Below are 24,695 nucleotides of genomic sequence, written 5' to 3'. Positions count from 1 at the left end.
AACTCAAGTTAAATAGTAGTTTGACGATAAAATAAAAAAAGAGTAATCAAAGTAATACAGTTCAAACAACCAAAGACCAAATGTAATGTTCAGGATTTAAGACAGGCAGACAGATGATTAGAAACACAAACATTTAAGATCTTGTTTGTAGGGACATGAATAACCAGGTTTAAAAACAAATGCAGATTCAGCTTTCACCTTCAGCAGGACAACCCCAATGACACTGGTCTTCAGAGCAGCCAGGCTCACGATCCAACAGCGGAGGGGAAGAGACAGTGAAAAATAAACCAAGGAAAGAAACTGGAAAGAGTCATGCATCTGTCTAACACAGAGATGGTTTGTTTATTAGTCATACCTGAAACCCCATCCATAGGTACTAATAGTCATGATGACTAAGACCACTAAGACCACTTCGGCAAAGAAAACGAAAAACAAGACAAATAACTTGAAGGAGTTGTCACTAGAGGGAAGAGATTAAAATAGTGTTACAGTTACAGCTCAATGCCATTTATTCTTTATGTAGCTAACTTGTCCTGTACACCTAAGAAAAGAGCAAAAACCTTACACCGCAAGTCAAGGATATTGCTCTCTCCTGATGGTGCGAGGTTCTGGGGGTTCTGATGTGGACAGGAGGCTGTTGTCGACACCGTCAAGGCTTTTTCTGCACACTGGGCAGGTATCATGCTGCCAGAGGGAGAGAAAAACATATTAATAAATAATATATAAATTAATTAATAAAAACATATTAATCTGCAGGCAAAAAGTCAGTGATATAACAGCATCTACAGTACAACCTGAGATCAAAATTGGTAACAAAAATGTTTCTGTGTTGTCGTCACAGCCCTGAATTAAGGATGTGTGACACTCTGAAAACCTTGACAGATCTAACAGACATTCAAACCCCTCAGCCCACTGATCACATCCACTCCTCGTTCTTACCAGCTCCAGCCAAGGCACGATACATTCACTGTGGAAGTAATGCAGGCAGGGTAGTTTCCTGACAGACTCCCCTGATGAATACTCCTCCCTACAAAGTGGACACTCCAGTCTGCAGTCTGGGAGAGACAAACAAGAAAAACTGAAACAGAAAGTATGAGTGGTGCAAGAGAAATAGACACAGAGAGACCCAGTCATAAATTTTTTTTTAATGAACACCTCAAATGAGCAAGACAGTTCTATAGATCGTTACAGTGTAACAAAGTGATACTTTTGTAATGTAGGCTAGTACTCTGTTATTTCATTTAGCGAACCCAGTTTAATGATGTGTGAATAAAGATTTATTCATACCACTTTACAACAATTCACATTTACTTTACCTGTTTTATAAATGGTCAATAAGTAACAGTAATGAGTCATTGTGATACATAAATATAATTTTTTTTGGGGTTTCCAGGCTGTAGTAATACCTTTCACTACCTTTGAAGTAGTGCATCCTGGCAAAAAACTATGAATTATTTACCAATATGCTACTCATAGTTAGAAAAGGGGGGGGGGGGCAGATAATAGGTGGAAAGGAAGGATGAGAGGAGGAAAAGAAAGTAATAATAGAAACGTAAGCAGAGATAAAAAGAGGAAAGGAAACAGAACGATTTAAGAGATTATTTAATAAGACAGGAAAGAAAGGAGGGAAGGAAAAACAGGAGGAATGGAAAGATGAGATGAGGGAAGGAGAGACAGGAGGAAAATAGGAATAAAAGAGGGGAAGGGGAGATACGACGAGGAAAGGACAGATAAGAAGGAGAAAAGAGTGAAGGAAATATATCAGGAATGATAGGAGGAAAGGAAAAATCAGAGGAGGGAAGGCAAGACAGAAAGAGGAAATGAGAAGGAAAAGAGATAAGAGGAGGAAAGAAAAGATGGGAGGAAGATGGGAAGGATGATAGGAGATGGGAAGGAAAACTAAGAGGAGGGAAAGGGATGTGTAGTGTGCCATGCTGGGATTGCTACCTGTCTGTTCTTGAGAGATGCAAACTGTTGGCAGGGATGAGATCATCTCCTTTTCTGCAGGGGGTGGACCTGTGCCCTCCAGCTGTCCTAACAACTAGGTAAGTGCGAAGAAACAAAGAGTATGGATATATAGAAGGAGACATGAGGGGCAGAGAGGGGAAACAGAGGAAAAACAAGAGAGTCCTAATGGGTGGATAAAAGCATAAGAAATGAACAGTTTGTAACTTGACTGTTCCAGAACTTTAGGGGGCTTGTTTCATTATAAAATGAGGGAAGAAGAAGAAGGAAACCATACTAAACACAAAGCTTAGAAATATAGATATAGATATCACTGACCTCTGTGATGACAGCATCGAGACCTCCCTGACCCCACGCATAATCTCCAGGGTTTGAGTGCAACTGTAGCATGCTGGATCTGAGTGAGTGAGAGAGAGAGAGAGAGAGAGAGAGAGAGAGAGAGAGAGAGAGGTTACCACACAACATTAGATGGAATCAAAAGTAAATGATGTGAATCGAAAATTGAAAAACGTTTACAGTGCAGCACTGGAGTTTCTGTTGTTGGCGAACAGGCCGGCCAAGAACTGCTGCACGATCCTTGAAAGGGCAAAAACAGACCGCAAAGATGTCTGCTTTAAAAACACATACTGTACCTTTACTTTATATTCAGCAGTATAAATTCATGCTATGCCTTTATGATTGTATTGGAGTTAGTAAATCAGTTAATGCATGCAGCTGTTCTCTCTCAGTCATAATGACAAAGCACATTTTTCAATATATAGCTAAGTAATATTAGTAAATATATAAATATAAAAGATCAAGTTGCTAAAAGAAGCCAAGAGCTCCAAAAGCAACAAGTTGGATCACGGATGTAGTTTCCTTCAAGTGTGTTGGGTGTCGCTAGAGAATAAAAAACGTTTAAGTGAGATCCTCTCTTTTTTTAAACACAAATTTGGTTCAAATGTATTGAATCCTCTGCCTAGATTGTAACTAACTTGTTTCGGTGCAGAACTCGATCCAAGCGGTTTCCTAGCAACGCAATTCCAGCTATAAAATGTCAGTTTATGACAAATAATCAGTGTAAATATGTTATGATACTGAACTTGCTTAAAGCGGGAGGTTTGAGTCTATTAACACATTAACCCTTGTGTTGTCTTCCATTCGACCATGCATTGTCCTCCCGGGTCAAAACTGAAAATCACTTTTTCTAACATTTTTGTCTCTTTTGGCACTTTTTTCAATGATTTTGGCACTTTGACGTTTAACGCTTCTTTTCATTACCATGTATAAACACCACTAACACCAGCTCATAACTAGATTTATACTTATTTTTGGAAGTCATGGCCAATAAACCCCATTTATAGGAAATTATACCTTATTCTTCAGTTAAAAAGCAGAAATTATGATTTTGGATAATCAGAATGTGATTCCTGTTTTGGATCAAATTTTTGGCTTCCTATTTTCTGAAAATTCAAATGATTGTATTTGATGTTTTTAACATTTTGTCAGAACAGTGCCATACTTAGCTATGAGGAATGCATGGCCAAGCTCAGGGTGCTGAAAATATTATGATTATGAGATGTTTTTTGTACATTTTCCTCCAGACGTTTTCCACCCTGTTAGGGACATAGGTAATCACAAAGTTTTAAAAATGTACAAGTGAAACAATACTGAACTTTTCTTGGATAGAATGTGTCCCTTATGATAAAAGTGTCATTCTTGTTGCTGCTGCATTAACAGTTTTAATTTTATGAAGAGTATATATCTTGAATATTAAGAATCTGTACCTTTTTGGTCCCCATTTTGTTGTCTAGTATGGGGAATTTAATCAATTAGAAATAAATGTGTATATGCATTACATGTACTTCACTTAACAAAACAACATACAAATATACGAAACACTTAATTTTGTGGTTAAAATATAAAAAAAAATCCTTGCCTAACAGGGTGGAACCAAGTAGCTAGGTCTCTAACAAGTCAGATTCAGATTCACCATATCCAATGATTTCTCCCTTAATGTCCTGCATGGTTAACCTACCATATTGTCTGGAATAGCATTAAAATAATAATAAAAACCCCTGTGGGGTTCCACCCTGTTAGGCATGCATAACGTAACAGGGTGAAACCCCACATGGTGGAATGTTTTTGCTAAGTTAGCTGTAGCTCTTTGAGTTAGCAACATTTAGCTAGCACACACTCTACAGATGAACATGACTTAAATAACTATTTCTAACATGTATATATATATATTATCCAATAAACATTTCCCATAATATACAATAACAGGGTGCAACTTTAAGGGTGCCTCAAGCAGGTGTGTCACATGAAATTGAGAAAAATAAAGGAGAGAGTGAGCTTACCTCAGTTTTCCAGTTGAATTCCCTCCAAAAACAAATGTTGTCACTTCCTACAAATGGCTGTATGGATTTGTAGTCTTTTTTGGGAGGCAAGAAAATACAGACTAACAGGGTGGAAAAGGACTGTGGGGACATATAATATATTGTATAACTACAGAAAACAAATGTAGTGTTACCAGATTTACTTCCTTGACTAAAGGAAGTGTGCCCTAGTCTATCAAAGTAATAAAGAATAAGTTGAGGTTTTTATCATTTTATGGATTATATTTATTGAGGAAGTTGATTACATTGCATTGGGGACATGCTGAATTGAACACATATACCACAGAAAAAGGTGCTTTAAAGAGACGTAAAAAAAATTAAAGTAATTTATATATGTTAAAGCAATAGAAAACACCTTGACACATAATAAAATTATTTTGTTATAAATATTTGTCTAATTTTAGATAATAATAAGAGTAAGGAAATCATTGGGACATGGACATTTTATCCAAAACAGAAATCACTACGTTCAGTCGAGATACTTTTTCGAAACATTAAAAGTAAATTAAAATGCTAAAAAATTTAACAAAACACACAAAATTCAATGAAAGTATAGATTTTTGTTGTATTTGCGAAGCGCGTTGTATGGAATCATCCATGTTATTTTTGGATAATCAAAATTAGGTAGTTAAAAAGAAACCCATATTTCTGATATAGACACTTAGACAACGGGTCAAATTTGACCTGAAGACAACACAAGGGTTAAAACAATATCAAAATACAGTATCTTGATAATCATCTTGTCAATGACACAATGCATTAATAACTGTAGTAGACTGTGTAAGCATGACATCACATTTTTATTAAAACCAAGACAGTGACCTGTAATAATAACAATAACCAAAAGCAGCACCAACAAAACAGTGACAGGTAGCCTATATATTGTAACTGAAACAACACGTTTATAATCTTTACAGTAAAAAGAGGTTTTGGCAAATAAGTGAATACGCATTCTCATTTGGAATAATAACAAAGCTTTGTTAGTTTACATTTAAGCCACAAAATATTAGCATTGGCCAAAGTTGAGCCACTCAGTTATGGATCAAATGTTAGAATGGCAACATGTCAGTGTTCAGCTCCAACTCAAACATGGCCCTGCATAAACACAATGTACATCTAGACTATGTCATTAAAAAATGGGAACTATCCAGGCTAGAACTGTCCGACTTGGCACACAGCTTGTCTTTTCATACAACAAAAGTGTTTTCCCTGTATTCACTGACACTTCACTGCGCTACATTTCATACAGCTTAGGCATCTTATTCTTTTCACATTTCAAACTCTCTTTTTTTTTTATTTGTTGACTCCAATGTAACTAACTTGTCCTGTAAACCCCACCTCTGTCTCATGCACGTGCCCTGTAGTTCAGTTGCTTTACTTAGGTAAATATACAGACTCAGTTACCCCCCTAAAACAAATTCTAATCACCAGTGGGGAAATAAATACAAAACAGATCCTCCATTAAGCTGAAAGGGCCCTCCTCCTCCTCCATTTCTCTACCCTCCCTACCCCTCTTGTCCCTCTCTATCGAGGTGCAGTGAAGGCCCCCTGGGCAGCGCTGGTGGCAGCACTGGTGGCAGCTTGGCGTACGACCTGATTGGACATGACTCCGGTGGCGAACTCGGCCTGAGCCTTCTGAAAGCTGGCATCGGTCTGCCTGTATAGACTGTGGACCTAAAGAGGGGAAGAGCAGAATGCACTGACACCTGATACATGGAGCAATTCATCCTCATATCATGCACATTGTGAGGGTGAAAATGATACACAGAACCCGATATCGTGGCTATTCTTCAGACTGTTTGTTATCTACTGACCGCTTCATGGTAAGTGTATCACCTGGGCACAGCAGGTGCGAGTATTTCCACAGACCAGGTAGAAAGTATACAGCATGACAATTTGGATTTAATTTTCTCCCTTTTGCTTTATTTTAGGAGCCACTCGATCATGTCACAATATCTTTTAATTGTCTACCATTCATTTTTAGTCTTATGAAAAGCATTTACAAGCACAGTGCACATTGATATTGAAGTATTATTATTATTTGACTTAAACCTACTTATTCATTCATTGGATTCATATGAATACTTTACATGGACAAACAATTAGGATTACTTGTCTGCCTTTTTGCATGATTGCCTGCATTTTAAATACTACCTTTATTAATGTTATCTTATGTTAACACTGAGTGTCTAGTTTCTCAGTTATAATCAGATATTTCAAGTATTCTGGTAATTTTTCAGGATGTTCTATTTTATAACGAAGGTTTAAATAAGTCTGACATAAGTTACTATAGAAAAACATCCCTCCAGACTAGCCTGGTCCAGGTCAGGTTAGCTTTTAGGCTTAACCAGTGTTACAATCAATCCTGACTAAAACAGTGCCCCCTAGAGGCATGTGTAACTATGTAGTTATTACTAAAGCCCGTCTACGGAAAGCCTTTTCACTCCCTATTTAGCCCTATTGTACCGAATTTGGTTGCAGTTCCACCATAGTTCCACTGGGGGTGATCGCAGGTGAGTTCAAATTGAATGGGACTCTATTTCACCTGATTGTTGTTGAGAAATCTCAGATTTGATTGTAGTTTTTGCAAGTTCAACATGGATTATAGGTCAAAAGTTGAATGAACGAGTACTTGTGTCCTTTCGATTTCTTACAGGTTGAGTCGTTGTTGCCAATAACACGCTAGCATTCTGCTAATGAATGCTGACTGGTCAGTGAAGGACTGATTACGACCAGAGATCCCGCCTGACGGCATCCAAAGAGGAACCAGAATGTCAGAGTGAATATTTCGACATGGTCTTTAAAACATTAGCAAACCTCTTTCTAGCACGTGTATTGACAGGGAGAGTCTTAACTGTCAGCTGTGTTGTCAATGCTTCGAGAGAACAAAGGAAGCGACTCAGAGCTTGCTGTAAAGCAGTATCTCTGGCCTTATATGTGTATGACGTCACTGACATTTTAAAAGGCTTTTTAGAACAAAAAAGCCACTTTAAAAAAAACCTAACACCCAGCAGTGTGTATTTTCTTAGCCTCCCCTTTCAAATGCAACATTCAAATTACTAGACAAAAAATTATATCCTGAGAAAAGTGAATTTTGAGGGGTATAGCTCCACAGACCTTGCACTCACCCGTGAGCGCCCCCTATATGGAACCAGAGTGGAACTGCAACCAGTTCAGAAGCTGGACGTATCGAGAGTGTAACTTCTTCCTGTAAATTCTTTGTTATTACTTAGTTACGTTATATCTTATCTTTGCGGTGCAACAGCTTTTATTTTAGTCAACCATAAATTAGAACTAACTTATAATTTACGCTATAACTAGGTTTGAACTGCTGCTGGTGCAACAGGCTGCAGTATACCTTGGCATGTAAACACCTTATCCAGGTTTCTTTAACAAAGTAGTAAAGTTCCAACAACCAAAGACCAAATGTAATGTTCAGGATTTAAGACAGGCAGACAGATGATCAGAAACCTGGATACTGTTAAGATCATGTTTGTAGGGACATGAATAACCAGGTTTAAAAACAAAAAAAGCCACATCCTGAAATAGATAGAGGATAGTGTGACTGACACCTTGTCAAAAACACAACCTTAATTTAAGTCACTACCTGTGGATTTTCCCTGCATGTAAACAAATGTATTCAGCTTTCACCTTCTTCAGCATGACAACTCCCATGGCTGCTTGGGCAGTAAAGAGGACGGCATTCATCATCATGATCGCACCAACAGGGACACTGGTCTTCAGAGCAGCCAGGCTCACGATCCAACCGCTGAGGGGAAGAGACAGTGAAAAATAAACCAAGGAAAGAAACTGGAAAGAGTCATGCATCTGTCTAACACAGAGATGCTTTGTTTATTAGTCATACCTGAAACCCCATCCAGGGATACCAATAGTCATGATGACAGAGACGACCACTTGGGCAAAGAAAACGAAGAAGAAGACAAAGAAATTGAAGGAGCTGTCACTCCTAGAGAGAAGAGATAATAGTGTTACAGTAACAGCTCAATGCCATTTATTCTTTATGTAGCTAACTTGTCCTGTACACCTAAAAAAAGAACAAAAACTTTACACCGCAAGTGAAGGATAAAAGTTACAAATTCTGGCCAACACGTTTTTGGTGCGTTGGCTTTTTCACCGTGATGGTAGAACACACCTGAAGGCTTTGTACATGGGTCGGTACCAACAGATGAAGGAGCAGGGGGTGAAGAGGAGGCCCCAGAGGATGGCGAGGCCCAGGCCAACACCACCCGACGGGTCCACGCAGAACATGGCCATGGAGGAGATCAGGTTGAAGAACAGCGTGCAAGTGCATACTGGACATTGATAAAATAGCATGAAAGGGAAACAGAAGGAAGAATGGGAGTGGTTGAACAAGAATGAACAGCACAGCAGTCGGAGTTTATAGATCAACTCTTTGTTGCTTTATTACAGATCTGTGTACTAAAACACAAATCCAACACACCCCTCCCAACTCTAAAGAAAGAGCCAACTTGCCAGGACTTTGGCTGATGCAATATGATGCTATTTATTACCCTCCTTTGCCTGCTGCTTGGATTAGAGTTGGCTCATTCAGTTGTCCCTGTCTCCAGGCTCAAACAGGTTTTGTTTTAGGACATGCCTGAGCTACAAGAATGATCATCCTTTGAATTTTGTTAAAGGACATTTTTATAACCAGTTTTTTGTCTGTTTTAAATAGTACCACTGTACTGTAGTCTCGCATTGCCAGACCTGTCTCCACAGCGCTGGAGAGGAGGGTCTGGCTAGTCCACATAGTAGTCCGGGATGGGAGAACATGCTCTGGTTTATTGGCATTACTTTAAACCAATCACAATCGTCTTGGGCGGTGCTAAGCGTCAAGCGGAGCCATGGTGGCGCTGCAAAATAGCTTCGAGAAGGAACTTGTTTTGGTGAAAGATGTGTACGTTCAAAGCTTGTTTTAGTCGTGCAACAGAAAACTCAGATTGGACAGATAGTCTAGCTAGCTGTCTGGATTTACCCTGCAGAGATCTGAGGAGCAGTTAACCATAGTCCTCATAAATCGACTGGAGTTTAAAATTACAACACAAAGAAAGCGGCCGAAAAGTGACATCCGGCAGAATTTCCGGCAGAACGAGAGCAATCCTGGAAGTGGAACATCGTGGGTATAGACTAACTGTACTGTAACTGGGGTTTTGTTTTGATTTTGTTAATAAAATCAATGTGTTTACATTTACTTAAGTTCTTAACAAGGACAGCAGTTTCAAACCATTTTAAAAACTTTTCTTTACAAATAGATCTTTGTTTCCAGTAGCACCGCTACCACGATAAAAAGTGTTTGATGTTCAAACCTGTAATCATATGACTTTGATTGTAGTGAAATTTACTTTGGGTACATGGAGTGTGATTGACCTCTCCACCACTTTGATTTACGACAGATTTAGCATTTTGTGTAGCTTATATATTACAATATAATTATAACTATATTAGGTGTCTCAGACAGAAGTTTAAAAAAACAACAACTGAGTTATCTAAAAACAGTAATAAGGAACTTAAACTCTCTATTTTTGAATGAGTTGCTCATCATATGCTCAGCATAGTCCAATATAATATACAATTTATATTGTTGTTTACATTTTATAGTTTTATAGGGCAGAGGTTCCCAGTCCTGGTACCAGGCCTTGGAACATTAGCTATAATTCAACAATAAAGCAGAACTGCTTTTGCAGTAATTAGGTCAATATTATAAAAGGTTACCATTCCACCATCAGCATTCAGCAGTAAAAAATAAATATAAAAGCTAAACAAATTCTTTTTTGCTTTCTGTTTATTTATTTTTTATGCTCTCTCTCTCTCTGGTTAGCTCACTTTCTGCCTCACTTTATTTTCCTCTTTCTTTCTGTCTCTCTGTATGCATCAAAGTTCATTTCTTAAAACATTCCAGAACCCAAACTTACATTTGTGAACATGCATATGAACTCGAAAAAAAAGAAGTAATTTAAGGCCCCCTTTAACTTTTGTGTGCACGCTGACGGGGTGTGGAGAACAATTACGATCTGAAGCTTTGGGTCGGTTATTTTCAACAATTTGAATTGATTATTGCGTACGGTAGATGCCCCCGGTGAAGATAGCTAAACCATCTTCAACTTTTGGTGGACACTGATTTCAGCTGGGTCCTGCCAAACTCCTCGATCTGACAGTAGAGTGTCAGCGTCTTTGTGCAAACATTCCAGCTCTTACTCCGGACAGTAGTCACACACAGACATGAGTCAGCTCTAGGTTCACTTTCTTACGTGATTGTCTCAGTTAAAAAACCTCCCCCATCTGCTAAAGTGTCAACAGATGGAGATTTTAAATTTTCCCTAAGATCACATACACAGTACGAATTCCCCATGCAAGCACAACAACCCAAACCCCTAGAGAGTTTAAACACTTAGATAATTATGTTACGTTATGACACTGCAACAATGTTGCTGGGAATTCACACAACAGGGCATAGTAAGAATTACAGGAACTCACATATCCAGAAGTAATACATGATGGTGACGGTGCGCTGGAAGCGCTGAGTGATCTCGACATTGATGTCCTGGTAGAAGCAAGGGCCCACAGGGCAAAATGAAGGCAGTGGGGGCCAGTTATTCTGACGGGCTGATAAACAGAACAGTGGGAAAACGTCACTAACAGTGATTTCTTTTGAAATCATTAAAACAATAATCCATTAAGGTATCTTTATTTCCCCTCTTATCCTCCCTCTCTTACAGGCTCCAGGTCCCAGGCTGTGTGACTCGAGCTCTCTCTCTCTCCTCTCCAGCTCCTGGGCTTTCTTCTCCAGCTCCTCCTGCTTCTTCAGGAGCTCTGCTGTGGTAGCATTCACTGCAGTCTAGCACAGTAAGACACAGAGTAAATGATGCATCCGAACTGCATGCCAAGTTTCGAAAAGAGATGCTATGTCTGGTATCATAAATAATGAAAAAGATTATTTAAAACTTGGTAGCACAGAAGCTTCACAGAGGACAGGCTTTCAAGGTATGCATGGGAACTTTTGTATCAGCATTGACATCTAGCGCACATTTCTATTTTTCAAAATCCAGTAATAGCTTAAGAACAATCCCATTTTTGTGCAACCAACTGCCACTGAATGTGCTGATCTTAAGATCAGATGGTGAACCCTAGTCGAAAGTGACAAGCAACAAGTGTTTACATTGCAGCATGTATACCTGGGAGAAATTGGAGCCATAGTTGCGAGGCTCAGTGGGTGTAGTCCTGCTGGGTGGGGTCTGTGCAGGCACAGATGGAGCAGAGGGAGAGGTGGCTTCATACGGAGGTGGAGGCTGGTAGAAAACAGACATCATACATCATTTGACCTCATCCTGTAAGCACGCCCAGAAAGAATATAATTTCACGACTTTCCGCATTGAAAATAGCTTAACTGTTTTTCTACTTCCCATCAGTACCTTCACATATAAAGCATTATACTGCATGTACAATAATGTGGCAATGGAATTTTACTGACATTTAGAGTTTAAAATGAATGAATGAACTCTGAACTACGTCCAGTCTGCACAAGCTTACAAACAGTCAGATCCTAAATACTGCATATTCATTTTCAAAAAATACAACAAATGAAAAAAGAAAAAAAAACTAAGAAAAACTATTTGAATAATATTTACAATCAGTTTTTAGACCTTCATGTCTGCAACAAAATGTATAAATCACTGATTCACTTCATTGATACATAATGCATGTATGAATCAATGTATGAATTTTTGTATGTATGAATGTGTGTACAGTATGTATGTATGAATAACTGCTGGAGAAAGAACATATGAAAAACGTAATAATCCATCTTGCTTTATTTTCTAGCCTTTTGAGACAAAGTTCTTAAACACATCTAAGTTAAACAACCATTCAACTTTTTTTAAATCCGTGCACCAGAATATTTCAGGGTTGGACATTTTTCAATCTAAACAAAGTCCCTATGTAATAATATTTATACATAGGGTTTGATTTGTTCACTCAAGAAGCTACATTTTATTCTAACACAAGTAAATAGCTTTCATATTTTCTCCCAAATCATAGACCGCCATCAGTTGTAATTTCGTAAATATATGAGTTGTATTTTGTGAAGTGTTTGTGTAATGTGAAGTAATGTGTATTGTCTAAATTGTATTTTCACAAAATAGACTGCAGGACCCAAGGAAGAATAGCTTCTAGCTTATGCTGAAACTAGGCCTGGGCAATAATTCAATAACTTATCATATTGTGATAGACAGTTGATCAATATCAATATAAAACATGTTCAATAGATACCGATAAGAGACGGGACCACCAAATCTAGCAACTGGGTTTGTAAGACAGACTTATTTACAGTATTTGTGTGTTTTTTTCATTGTTGTGTCGACATTGGGGTTGATAATTTTAAGAACAGTTGAATGTTATATTAAGTGTTAAACAGAAATGTTTAAATGTAGCATGTTTGTTCTTAGTCTAGTTAATTTAAATTATGAATAGTTATCAATATCGATCAATATGATCAAGCAATATCGTGATATACCTCTCAGCCATATCGCCCAGGCCTATCTGAAACTAATGGGGATCCAAATAAACAAACAAACAAACAAACCAACCATAATCTGGCTGGAAAAAGCGAATAAAGCACATCAGATCAAAACTTTTCCCAACTCATATGTCATTGTGGGCAAGCAGGATGCTTGTGCTCATGCACTCCGTTTGAGATGACAGAGATCTACAAAGACTAGTTCAGTTTCACTATTGCTGTAGTATTTGCCAATATCAACAGCTGACAGGAAGTACACATGGACCCAAGCCGTTTCCTAGCAACAAAATTGCAATGACACGGCACATAACGAAGACCCAAGCGGTTTCCTAGCAATAAAAATACTCAAATCTATAACATGCATATCACAAAGCAATGTGTATATTTCAGCTCTTTCATCGCAGTTAGTACATTTGTACAATCCAGTCCTCCTAACCAACGGAGCAAAGCAGGCAACTGCCCCCCAGGGCCCCCAAAACTCTAGGGACACTTTTACGGTTTGATACTTACTGTGTGTCAACTGGCATTTTAATTAAGATTATATCTCAGTTATATCTTGCACCAATAAAGCAGAAGATCATCATATTGTAGGGAGGTTTTTTTTAGCCTGGCTCCAGACAACTGAACTGCCACCGTCATCTGTGATTTCTTCATCGAGTCAAATAGAATAAATGAAGGAAGTGAAACGAAATGGCAATTCGGTGTGATTATCAGGCTACCGATGCTCTGCAGTGACCTACAAAGTTAAATGCAGTCAGTTACTTTATCTGAAATGTGATTAAACACACCAATCTTTAGTTACTTTTTTGTTTATAATGTTCAAATTAATTTCACGTGAGTTTATGCATTAGTTTTTCCTACAGGTAACCTCCCTGGGCTTGCAGCCATCTCTGGAAGCAGGCTGGTAGACACTGTAAATGCAACAGACTTCTGAAGAGTAGAAAAGCTACAAACTATTGGATTCAATATTAAACCAAATAGCAATTCAGTCTGATTATCTAGCTACATTTCTGCAGCCTCATGCTTACACGTTGCATAATTCTAAATTAACTTGTATTAATTCAAATTACCACACAGCAAACCGGGAGACAGGCGTTTGTGTCTTAAAAAAAAAAAAACAGTACATCCCTAATCGTACATAGTTTTCACTATTTTTGTTTTTATTTTTCTCTGCGTTTGTCACAAACTTTAAAATAGGGCATTTTGGGCGCCCGGATAGCTCAGTTGGTAGAGCGGGCGCCCATATATAGAGGTTTTTACTCCTCAACGCAGTGGGCCCGGATTTGACTCCGACCTACGGCCCTTTGCTGCATGTCATTCCCCCTCTCTCTCCCCTTTTATTTCTTCAGCTGTCCTGTAAAAAAAAAATAGGGCATTTCAGACAAACATAAATGGATGATGTATGATTAAAATATTTGAAACTCATTTTATGGAAATGTCTTTGATTGCTGAACGTCAATAAAAAAGGAACAATATTTAAAAAAAGAAAAGAAAACCTGTACAAAATAGATGGTTAATAGGGGCAACGCAGTACATTTTTCCCCAATTCTGTCCTAGGAGTGGGAGAATTTTTTTTTATTCTTAGATGCTTTGCAATTCTCTCTTGAAAGATGATGTCTCAATGCAGAGAAGTAATTAATCGACATTATGGCCGCCTCTAACAATTTTGTAAGACCGGGCTGTAAAACATGTACGTGCTGTTTACCTTCAAAGCTAGGCTTCTCTCTTCTTACATTTTGGTGAGTATGGCTGAGCGTGAGCAACCGCAGATGGATACAATCCGACCAGCACCCCTTGGTTTAAAAGCTATGGAAGGTATGGAAGCATTTTGGCGGACAAGGGCCACATTGTATGCAAGTTGTCACACTTTTGTTTCTTTTCTTGTTGGTTCTTGGGAAATATTTTGGCAAATGTAACCTTCCAGTTGACACATCTCTTCCATTTGTTTCTACTATTGTATTAATAAACGATAATGGAAGTACATGTATCTGTTGTCTATGGACCATTACAAATATGCTGTGCTTTAAAAATAGCAAGTATTCTCACAGTGAGAATAAATCATGTATAGAAATCTAAAGTGAGAATCCATCGATAATCGTTTTATAATCGCATCGTAACCTTCTGAATCAGAAACAAATCGTAAGGTGCCTAAAGATTCCCACCCATACTCTGTCCCTGCAAAAGAAAACATTGCAAGCCCAGGCATGACACTTTTACATGTACAGTACATTATCAACAATTACCCCTTATTATTACCTTATTATCTCACAGAAAATAAATAAATCTTACTTACCCCAGTAGTATTATCAAATGGGTTGTAAAGGTCCAGTGTGGCATATCCTGTGTTGCTGCTGTGTTGAGTCACTGCAGGGTCCTAGCAGACCAAAAACAAATGATTATTCATTTAGCACAGTAATACATTTGACTTGGTCTGCTGGAACATGAATCCTTGTCAAACAAACCTGAGTGGCTTCTATTGATGTATTCATTGTTAATAAGAGCTTCAAGTGGGCAAAGATTAAGGAGGGCAGAAAGGCCCAGAAAAAAAGCCACACACGTCACATGAGCAACAACACGCCTGCTATTACACAGAGCCAACACCAATGACTTCCGCCAATCAAACACACACCATGAAAATCTACACTGACACAGGCTAATATTAGATTCATATTTCATTTCACCCACTTGGAAAGGGTTGTGGTCGTCCATCGGCTCTGGAAAGCTTGTGTATTTTGACATATCGATGTAGGGTTGTTTGGGAAAAGAGAGCTAACGTCAATCAGCCACCACTTGCTGCTAATGTTAACGTTAATAAACAGAAGTCACGGCGAGGAAGAAAAACAGCGGTTGGGTGTCTTCTAGCAGATAAAAAGCTGCATTAGTTTCTTCTCTAAATCGAAAGGGCGGGCGATATAGTCGGTTTATCCAGTCAACTAGCTACCCGCCCCTCCGGTGGTCATCTCCCCGCAGTCTAGATAACAGTGAACACGATTTACGGACAGGTTGACGGTTGTATGTATTCCCCGCTGTTTTTTGTTCAAACCAGTCCTCACTGTCAAGATGAAAAGGATCGATGGAAAGCAAAGCAGGTCCTTTATTTTCTCTGTTTCTCCTGTATACTAATAACGGTAAACAGCCGAGGAACAGGAAGTAACCATCCGTCATGTGACTGCTGCTGCGGCACAGAAGCACGTGGGAACAGGAGGGGGCGTGGCCAGGCATGTGTGCTGCCAAAAATGGTAAAAGGTTAAAAAAACAATAAACAACACAATGAAATGTATAAACTGTAGTGCAATGGTACACAGTAAAAAGGTGCTGAAAATAAATATGGAATTATTATTGTAACATGAGATAGGTGGCTATGACAATATAAACAGCAATGCCTTTATTTACACTGATAGTGATAATGATATTAACATGTTACAGAACAGTGCGTATTTACACAATGATATATTATAATTTACTGGTAAGTGGATTCTTGGTGTTATAGGGTTATTGCACAGGGATCTTTCGGACACTATGGACTGATGTTAACTGTTCATCATAGTAACGGCCTGTATATAAAATATATTAGAAGAAAAGAAAAGTTTATACAATTATATTATACCATATAAATCATCTTAATTAAAATGATAAGCTGATAATAGATATACATCTTGCATTTGATTAATTTACTGCCAAAAGGTGTGCAGATTTGTCATTGATCCTTGTGGAAATTCATTGTTTGCGTTTAGCATACAATGGCAACTAAACTTTTGATCTGTGAATTATAAACCTAATAATTTTGAAAGAATATTCAATATGATTTGGGCATCTAACTCCACTCTTAACATGTTGCTGCCTGTAGGCTAATGAATGTTTGAGCTTTGCAACTGTTATGTTTTCCTGTTTTTAAAAAGATGCGTTCCTTCTCTTCCAGTAGATGTCACCCTTGTGTCTTAAATAGTTTGCTCCCACTTCCCAGGTCTTGCTGACTGTGATTCTTAGGAGGAATGTGTGATGCAGCAAAAGAAACATTGATCCTTCTTTAGCATATTTTATTATTACCTTGGACACATGTCTTCAACATTCATCTTGAATCATTGTTGCTTCAAGAATGTTATTTTCATGGAACTTATTAGATGTGAGTTTCCTAGAGTTGTTGGTCTCTTTGTGGTCCCAGCTTGTATGAAAGGTGCATTCTTAAAGGACCTTTTCATAGGTGTTTCTCATATATGACCCTTGCAGTCACATGAGCAGCAGCTGAAAGGATTCCACCTTTAGTTTATACACACTTCATGGCCTAATGCCATTGTATAATCCAGCCTGGTCTCTTTCTTCTCTTCTCCTACAAATCACATGGGTGAGGGCAGTCATATGATTTCAGAACATACACATGTCAGTCTGTCACGCACACATGCAGTACTCACATAGACTGTTCATAGGTTTCTTGACCGGGACACTATTGTAATTAATGAACCGATCTTAACACATATAGACTGTCACATGCACAGGTAGGCAACCATTAATACAAATTACATATAAGGGTTTGGCGTTATGGGAATAAAATATTTATGTATATCAGTGGGTCAGGACCACTTATGGAGTCAGAAGATGACGACTGAGGATCCAGTTTGATTTCCTCTTTAATTAACTTTCAGGTCATCTTACATCATAATGTCTGACAGTATCACATAAAAGCTATATGATGTTTACACTGAGTAAAATATTCAAACCCAAGGCTCCATGTTTTTACGGCTGTCCCATTACATCAAATGGAAACATTCTAGATGTCTTCTGCATCATTTTAAAAGCATTTCTCAAAAATTCAGCCTGACATAATTGGTATCTCTGGAAACGTTGGGCTCTCCTCTAAAATTTGAAATAGAGCTCTGTGGGATTGAAAAATGTTTTGACTACACAGCTTGAGAAAAACATGTTTATGTTTATTTATTTTTGTACCTTTTCAGGCCTCTGACGCAATCTAAAAACAAAGAAGAAAACATAATAAAATCTAAAAAGAGCTCACATGTGCAACCTGTGACAAGGGGCCCAAAGATGACAGACATTTGTTTTTAAGGTTTGGGAAAACAATGTCTAACGGAGGTGGAACAAGTATCTACTGATTAATTACAACATTACAACATTAATGACCATAATACAGGGAGGTGAGAGTGAAACTAAGGCTGTTTAATATTACTGCCACTGAAAGTCTGATTCATAGATCAATGCAGCCATTGAGATTAAATTAATTTTCAATGGAGAACCATATAGAAACACAGCTGACATGTAGATGCTGGGGTGGAAATGGATGTGGCATGGTTAGGATAGCAAAGAATGAGTGGTCATTTTTACAGGCACAGGCAGGCATGGAAACTTATTTAGCTTAACTGTTGCAAATAAATGAGCAGGAATCACCACTTGTGTTGTAGGCTTTACTTTGTTTGTCTTCATGCCCTGGTCTAGCAACATCTGTTTGTCAGCTGACTCCTGTGAACCATCGTTTCCTCTAATTGCCCTGTCATGATTGGTCCAGATGGCCCCGATTCAAATGCTGGGCTCGGTTACTCCCTGTCCTAAAACCACAGCATTCTTCAGCCAATCGAGCAATGCAGGCTCCATGACATCACTGCCTGAGGAATGAACTGGCATAACAGTTGTGTGTGGAAAAGGACCCAGCTAACAAGGAGGGACTGGGTGGTTTAGACTGCTCCTATGAGGATAACAGCCATTAGTCAACCAGTCAAAGGGGTCATTTAGACAGAATCTGGGGTCTCGTGTGTGTGTGTGTGTGTGTGTGTGTGTTATATTCTTATTGCGCAAATAGCAGGAACTTTCCAAGCACTGCGGTTTTGATGAGTGCTTACACAAAAACATGGGTTTTCATCGAGGCCATTGAAAACATACTTTCTGCTTGGGAGACATAATAGCAAGTACATGACGAGTGAAGTTAGTGTAAACCATGCATACTTTAGAAAGTAAGTACATTTACTCAAATCCAGTTTTGATGTACTTGTACTTCACTTGTACATTTCCATTTTCTGCTACTTTTTACTGCACTACATGTATTTGACAGCTCTCGTTACAAGTTACTTATGAAAAAACTTATGGTTATTGTTAACAATTAAACTAGCGGCTCCCAACCTTTTTGACTTGTGACCCCTCACAAAAAGCAGGTGTGTTTGTTCCACCAAAGAGACATTTCCCATCTAAACTTTTCACATGGTTTCATTTAAATAACTGTACACATTGTTCAACATTTCACAAAAAAAGCAAAGATTAGAGAAAAGTCAAAAATATTCAAGCAATTTTCTAAATGTCTAAATGTTAAGTTGCTAAAACTAGCTACACCTAAACCTGCTACAATAATGCATCATCCATCAGTGTTAACAATTGAATAATGAAATTTACAGTTTAATAATATATCAGAACAAGCGCTTTTAAGTCCATTTTACTGATATTAATAATTCTTCTGTAAGAAAAATTATATATGCAGGACTGTAATTGAGTATTTTTACATTGTGGTATTGGTAGTTTTACTTGAGTAAAGGATATGAGTACATCCTCCAGACACACACACACATTTACCCACAGAGGTTATTGAGAACATTCATCCCGAAGGAGACCTCAATCCTCCTGCTGCATGCTCAGCACAGTGTATAAACTGGGAGGCACTTCAGAGGGGCGCTTGTCGTCACATTGTTTGAAAACCTGGAAAAACCATCACAGCCTGTGAACCATAGCAGTACTCTCCTCAGGAAGTGCCTGAGAGACCCTGAAGGTACATTTTTCACAGCAAGGTGAAGTCGGCCTCAGACTTAACCACGCAGTTGCGTTTTAGTTGAGTCAAAGAAAGATTTTAGGGACCCTGAACATCATTTTCAGCTAATGGTACTCTCTCTCTCTTCACATTTCAAGTTTGAATATTTAGTTTGCATCCATTATGTTAAGGTTTTTAAGGGAGCAGCTGGAAATCTCTTTGCACATAGTAAGATGAAGCCACTTAACACTTTGTACCTGGGTGCAAAGCCAAAGCAAAAGGGGCGGGGGAATTTTATATTGAGCTCATTCTGTAAGCTGGAGAGGGGAACATACAAAGCACAACCTCTCCTGATGATATGAAATAACTTTCTCATGACCGCTCTCTTTCTTTCCCTCACTCATTTTCCTTTCCACTCCCCGTTTCCCTCTCATCTTTGCCAAATGTCCCTCAAAGCGGAGTTTATAAAATATGAATTGTCTTTGGGCGTTTTTAAAATAATTGAGTGAGCTACTATGACACAAGAGCACACAGAGGACAAGGTACTCGATTGCAGACGGAAAGATGAAGGGGTGAGAGGGTGTGGAATAATCAGGAGAATATGAAAGACAGACAGTGATGTAAAGTGATATGCAGACGGACGACGAGGGAATGGGAGGTACGGTTAGGAGGCAACATAAAGAATGAGTGTTTGAAAAGGAATCGTCAAACAGTAAATTCATATAAAACTGTTTATTAACATGTTGAAAAAGGACTTAGACACAGCTTTTAGAAAAGGAATGTGTGACATTTCTATATGATAAATAAAGAGCAAGTTCAGCTCTGGTGTTATAAAAGCAACTACTGTGCCAACATACATTCATGTAAACTGAAGCCTTTTCTACACAGTGCACTGTTTGAGCTGTGACCAACATCTGACTGGCTGGGAGGAGGAGGACGAAGGAGAAAACAAGGCGAGTAAATGTAAACCATGCATGAGGCACAAAACAGGAGTATTGTATGACATGTCTTGAACACATTTCCTCATTCCCTCTCATAAACTCTGGTGCAGACAACATCCCCTGCAGTCATTGTCTGAAAGAAAACAGGGCAGAGTTTAAACTTTTGATATCACTTAGTAATAGAGCACACGTATTAAAGGGTTTATAAGTTGTAACTAACGAAAAAAAGGAGGGAAAACTTCCATTAGTTTGACCTGGGAGTGTTCCTGCATTATTCCAAGATGGCTATCCCAACTGCTAGCCTTGTAGTATCATTTAAATCAGCATCACATAGCTGCTAGCATGACTGTAGATGTATTTTACCTGGCAACCTAAAAGTTTATCTTATTTATGGCTTAAAAATTATCTATATAAAACATAAGTAAATTATTTCATAGCCGAACCCTTTATGAAAGGTGGTAACTTCTTTTCTGTAAAGCTCTCAGATTCACTCATTTTAGTTTCAGTGTTTTATTTTTAAATCTGACACACTATCTGTCTATAAAGATGTGTATTGGTGCTGTACACAAAATGATTACCAGTATCAGTTCTCCATCGTTGGTCAGCTCTCGGGTCCACGCTGTCTTGGGCCCATCACCTTTCTGTAAAGTCTGTTCACAGCTGATCTTGCTGTCTGTTTCCCACTTAGGAAAACTCTGCAGGGATTCATAAGAAGAAGAATATGAATCACTTAAGTGCTTTGGACTTGGGTTTGGTCCTAACTGGGGACCAGTGTGCCGATCGCTGAATTTCAGAACCTTTTTATGGCCTGTTAGAAACAATGTCCTTCACGCAGCGTTAACAGATGAAGAACAGAGCCATGTATTATAACCAGGATTCTGGAGTTGCACTGAAATTATTTCCATATGTTTCTTCTGTGCTAGTTATGCTGTTCTTGGCTAAAATCTGGAATGCATGCAATGACATTATAAAGGAATGTTATATGGGATACCGTGCAGGGACGTCCATCCACTGTGGTCTCATTGAAGGACTGACCCACGGTGAAGGAGACATGGGTAGTACGGACGCTGGTGGATGTTTTGATGGACAGACTCTCATCCTGCTGGGTGATTTCCACCGCAGGGCTGGAGGCTGCTGTCGCTGCAATCTTCCTCAGGAACACATTCACACCTGTTCACACACAAACAGGACTAATATCTAACTGGTAACTGTGGTGGTGAAAGCATCACCTGTGTTGTTTTTGAATATAAGGAGCATACCAGTGGTTTAAAATGTTTATTTCCTAAACAACCACACTTTATCCATAGCATATTATAAGTTTTTACTCTGATTTCTTACCTTCTAAGCAGCAGAGTTCATTCAGTACAGCACGAAAATCAATCTTTAGGTAATCCATCAAAGTGAATCTTTCAGCACCTTTTTTTTGGACAATGTTACATTATCGCTGTGTGGTAATGCAGCTGTGAGCAGGGAATTTTTTTAATTTTTTTCCTTGCTTGGTGGGCCTTGAAACTAAATTATGTCATCTGATATTAGAGAGTCAAAAGCCGCAAAGCAGCCTTTATAACACAAGTAACAACCAAATTCATGTAATCCTTTTCACAATGTCTGTGTTTGCTTATCATTTGTCTTCTCAGTTTGATTTTCACACAACATAAATGAAATGCTTTTTGGCAACCTAAACATTTTCAAAAGTCTGTGCGTGCTGCTGCATTGCCACACAATAATAACATAACTTTGATGAAAAGAAAAATAAGGCGGTGAAATGTTCATTGTGATTAATTTCTCAGTTTTAAGTCTCTGCATGCTGAACTAAAACCAAGAAAATGAATGTAATAATTTATAGTATGCTTCAGAAAAAGGTTGCCAGTAATGTAAAGCATATGTGACCTGACAGGCAAAACCACTGATATGGTCCTTTAAAGCACTAATTACTGTGAAATTGTTCCAGACATTATTCAGCCCGGAATTAAAATTCGGTCATTATCCACTCAACTCAAAACTCCATTGAAGCTGGTATAATGCTTGTTAACCCCCATAGTTCGAGCCTTATCCCGACCAGGGGATGGTAGGCTAATGACAGCCATCATTTCACAGCTGCAAAAGATGTTTCTTTGTGGTCGTATTACATCTCTTTGTGGTTACTTTTTGTGTCATTTTGTGTCTCATTTGAATGACTTTCCAACAAGAAATGTGAAGTCACTTCAATCAGAGGCCCTGATCCCTTGGGCCCATGGGCCTGTGCCTGATAGTCCCATGGTTGACGAACATGCTAAAATACAAGCAGTTTAATGTCAAACCACATAGCTAGCAGGTGAAATGTTTGCTATTGCTGTTGAGATTACATGAGGTAATCACAGTAAATAGTGGACGTAGTTTCTATTGGAACACAGAGCGCGAACGCGACACACACACACACACACACACACACACACACACACACAGCCCTAGATTGGGTCAGTGAGGCCCAGGGCAGTGAAGGAAAGTCAGTCTCAGATCCGGCTGGCTGCTGGGGCCCATGTCAAGGCTTAGTTCCGTTTACACTGGATCTAATTACAACCACATGAGGAGTACCCTGCTTTAGATGAGTCTAATCTAACATTCCTCCACAGGCTATTTGTCTTCAGATTTTTAATGGATGCCACTGGCTGGCCCTCACCTGACCTCTCTCTTTACTGCTCTCTTATAACTGAAGTCCATACAGTCTCGTTTAGCTTAAATATACCAATATTTCCATGAACAGAGGTTAGCAGGGCAAGAGCAAAATGTTACCACAGAGAGCCACTTCAAATCACTTTCAGTTCTCAGTTGACCTCTAAGCCAACTGGATTTACAGTAGATAATGCCACGGACAACATGATTGAGAGGTCATTGCGCAGTAGACGATTCCCTTTCCCTTTTCTTTTTTGCATTTTAACAATAGAGCTGAATGATTGATGATAAACCAGATAACAATGCCGCTTGACTCTAAACTGCCATCAACGTTTTAAATGTGCATGTAAAGCATTTTCATCTAAAGAGTTAGAAGAATAAGGTTGGGAAAAAAATGCATGCATATGCAACCCTGTCTTGTGTTGGAAAACATTAGATAATCAACTTTACTGGGCATTTTAAGCAAATGAAATAAATAATCTATCTATGCGTGTAACCTATAAAATGCCTCAAATGCATTACTCACCCAGTTCTTTCAAAAGTCCCTCGAAATTTTCGGAACTTTTCATTTTCCATTTTCCTGAGAAATCTGGAGTTTTCTTCTCCATTTCCATTCTTTTGCAGATAGAATAGATCGTTGTAAGCCGGTTCTGACTGCAGACTCCCTGGTTTGTGGTCTGTCTGTTCCCCTCAGTTAACCGGTTTGTAAAGCCGTCTCCGCTGCCTGCATCTGCGCTTCCATTGATTGGCTGACAGCTCGCCTGGATCTGATGTGGGTCCAGCCAATACAGAGGCCGGTGGCAGGGAGGGACTTTCCCCCTGATTCTGACTGTACCCTCCACCTCTGTCAGTATGGTGAAAGATTTGGATACGAGCTGGAAAATGCACTTCCAGTAAGTCCTTTGATGTAGATGGGCAGCCGACTCGAATTTAAGTGTTAGGCTAATTGTAATTTTTGTAAAGTTGGTGACACGTTAGCCCCAATTAGCCAATTTGATAAGAAGTCCAGAAAATAAGTGGTAGGGCCTACGTAGCCTAAATACAATGAATAGAGAAAATTTATGAAACTTTGTATTCTAAAAAAAAAAAAACACCCACAACCACGTGTTAAGTTTTCTAAGCTCTGGAATGTGAAATCAGATATAAGGGTTAATGTGTTGAGTTGGGGGTGGTAAAGCTGGTAATGAAAGAGCAAAAAGATAAGACTTACAGCTGGAGGCACCTATCCAGGAAGGTGCCATCAGCATTTTCACTCTAAAAAGTACAATTAAAATATATAGAGAGAGGAGACACATCAGTCTAATTCATTATAACCAAAGAGCACATACTATAGGCTATCAGTTTTATTTACCCAACAACACATCTCATTCTGTCTTCATCTGAACTGGACAGGGGTGGGTTACATATCTTCAGGGCTATATGTTATTGTTGTAAACAAACAGAGACTTAAGACAACATATGTCAACACATACAAGAATACATCCAGC

General features: G+C 38.7%; 3 protein-coding genes across 4 annotated transcripts; all 3 read right to left on the bottom strand.

The window, feature by feature from the left end:
• Positions 1–55: 55 nt before the first annotated feature.
• LOC144529281 (E3 ubiquitin-protein ligase RNF115-like) lies at positions 56–5,459 on the bottom strand. The gene is made up of 7 exons (XM_078268290.1): positions 5,433–5,459; positions 4,305–4,351; positions 2,482–2,541; positions 2,284–2,362; positions 1,948–2,041; positions 940–1,055; positions 56–684 (listed from the first exon to the last, which is right to left on the bottom strand). The coding sequence occupies exons 1-7, from the start codon at positions 5,457–5,459 to the stop codon at positions 574–576; spliced, it is 534 nt and encodes a 177-aa protein (XP_078124416.1). The 3' UTR covers positions 56–573.
• scamp3 (secretory carrier membrane protein 3) lies at positions 5,125–16,051 on the bottom strand. Of its 2 annotated transcripts, none has more exons than XM_078267510.1 (9): positions 15,562–16,051; positions 15,170–15,250; positions 11,537–11,650; positions 11,079–11,199; positions 10,839–10,967; positions 8,497–8,656; positions 8,209–8,310; positions 7,995–8,112; positions 5,125–6,017 (listed from the first exon to the last, which is right to left on the bottom strand). In XM_078267510.1, the coding sequence occupies exons 1-9, from the start codon at positions 15,613–15,615 to the stop codon at positions 5,868–5,870; spliced, it is 1,029 nt and encodes a 342-aa protein (XP_078123636.1). In that variant the 5' UTR covers positions 15,616–16,051; the 3' UTR covers positions 5,125–5,867. The 2 variants fall into 2 exon arrangements, with proteins under 2 accessions (XP_078123636.1, XP_078123637.1); XM_078267511.1 differs by lacking the exon at positions 15,562–16,051 and adding an exon at positions 15,339–15,426.
• Positions 16,052–20,328: 4,277 nt separating this feature from the next.
• On the bottom strand, positions 20,329–23,961 carry crabp2b (cellular retinoic acid binding protein 2, b). The gene is made up of 4 exons (XM_078268448.1): positions 23,735–23,961; positions 21,548–21,726; positions 21,135–21,251; positions 20,329–20,689 (listed from the first exon to the last, which is right to left on the bottom strand). Exons 1-4 carry the CDS (start codon positions 23,820–23,822, stop codon positions 20,639–20,641), a joined length of 435 nt encoding a protein of 144 aa, XP_078124574.1. The 5' UTR covers positions 23,823–23,961; the 3' UTR covers positions 20,329–20,638.
• Positions 23,962–24,695: the final 734 nt, after the last annotated feature.

This window comes from Sander vitreus, chromosome 14 (genome assembly GCF_031162955.1).
Source record: "Sander vitreus isolate 19-12246 chromosome 14, sanVit1, whole genome shotgun sequence".
Lineage (NCBI taxonomy): Eukaryota > Metazoa > Chordata > Actinopteri > Perciformes > Percidae > Sander > Sander vitreus.
Note: the sequence above shows the minus strand (reverse complement) of the source record. Positions and strands in the feature narration are given on the sequence as shown.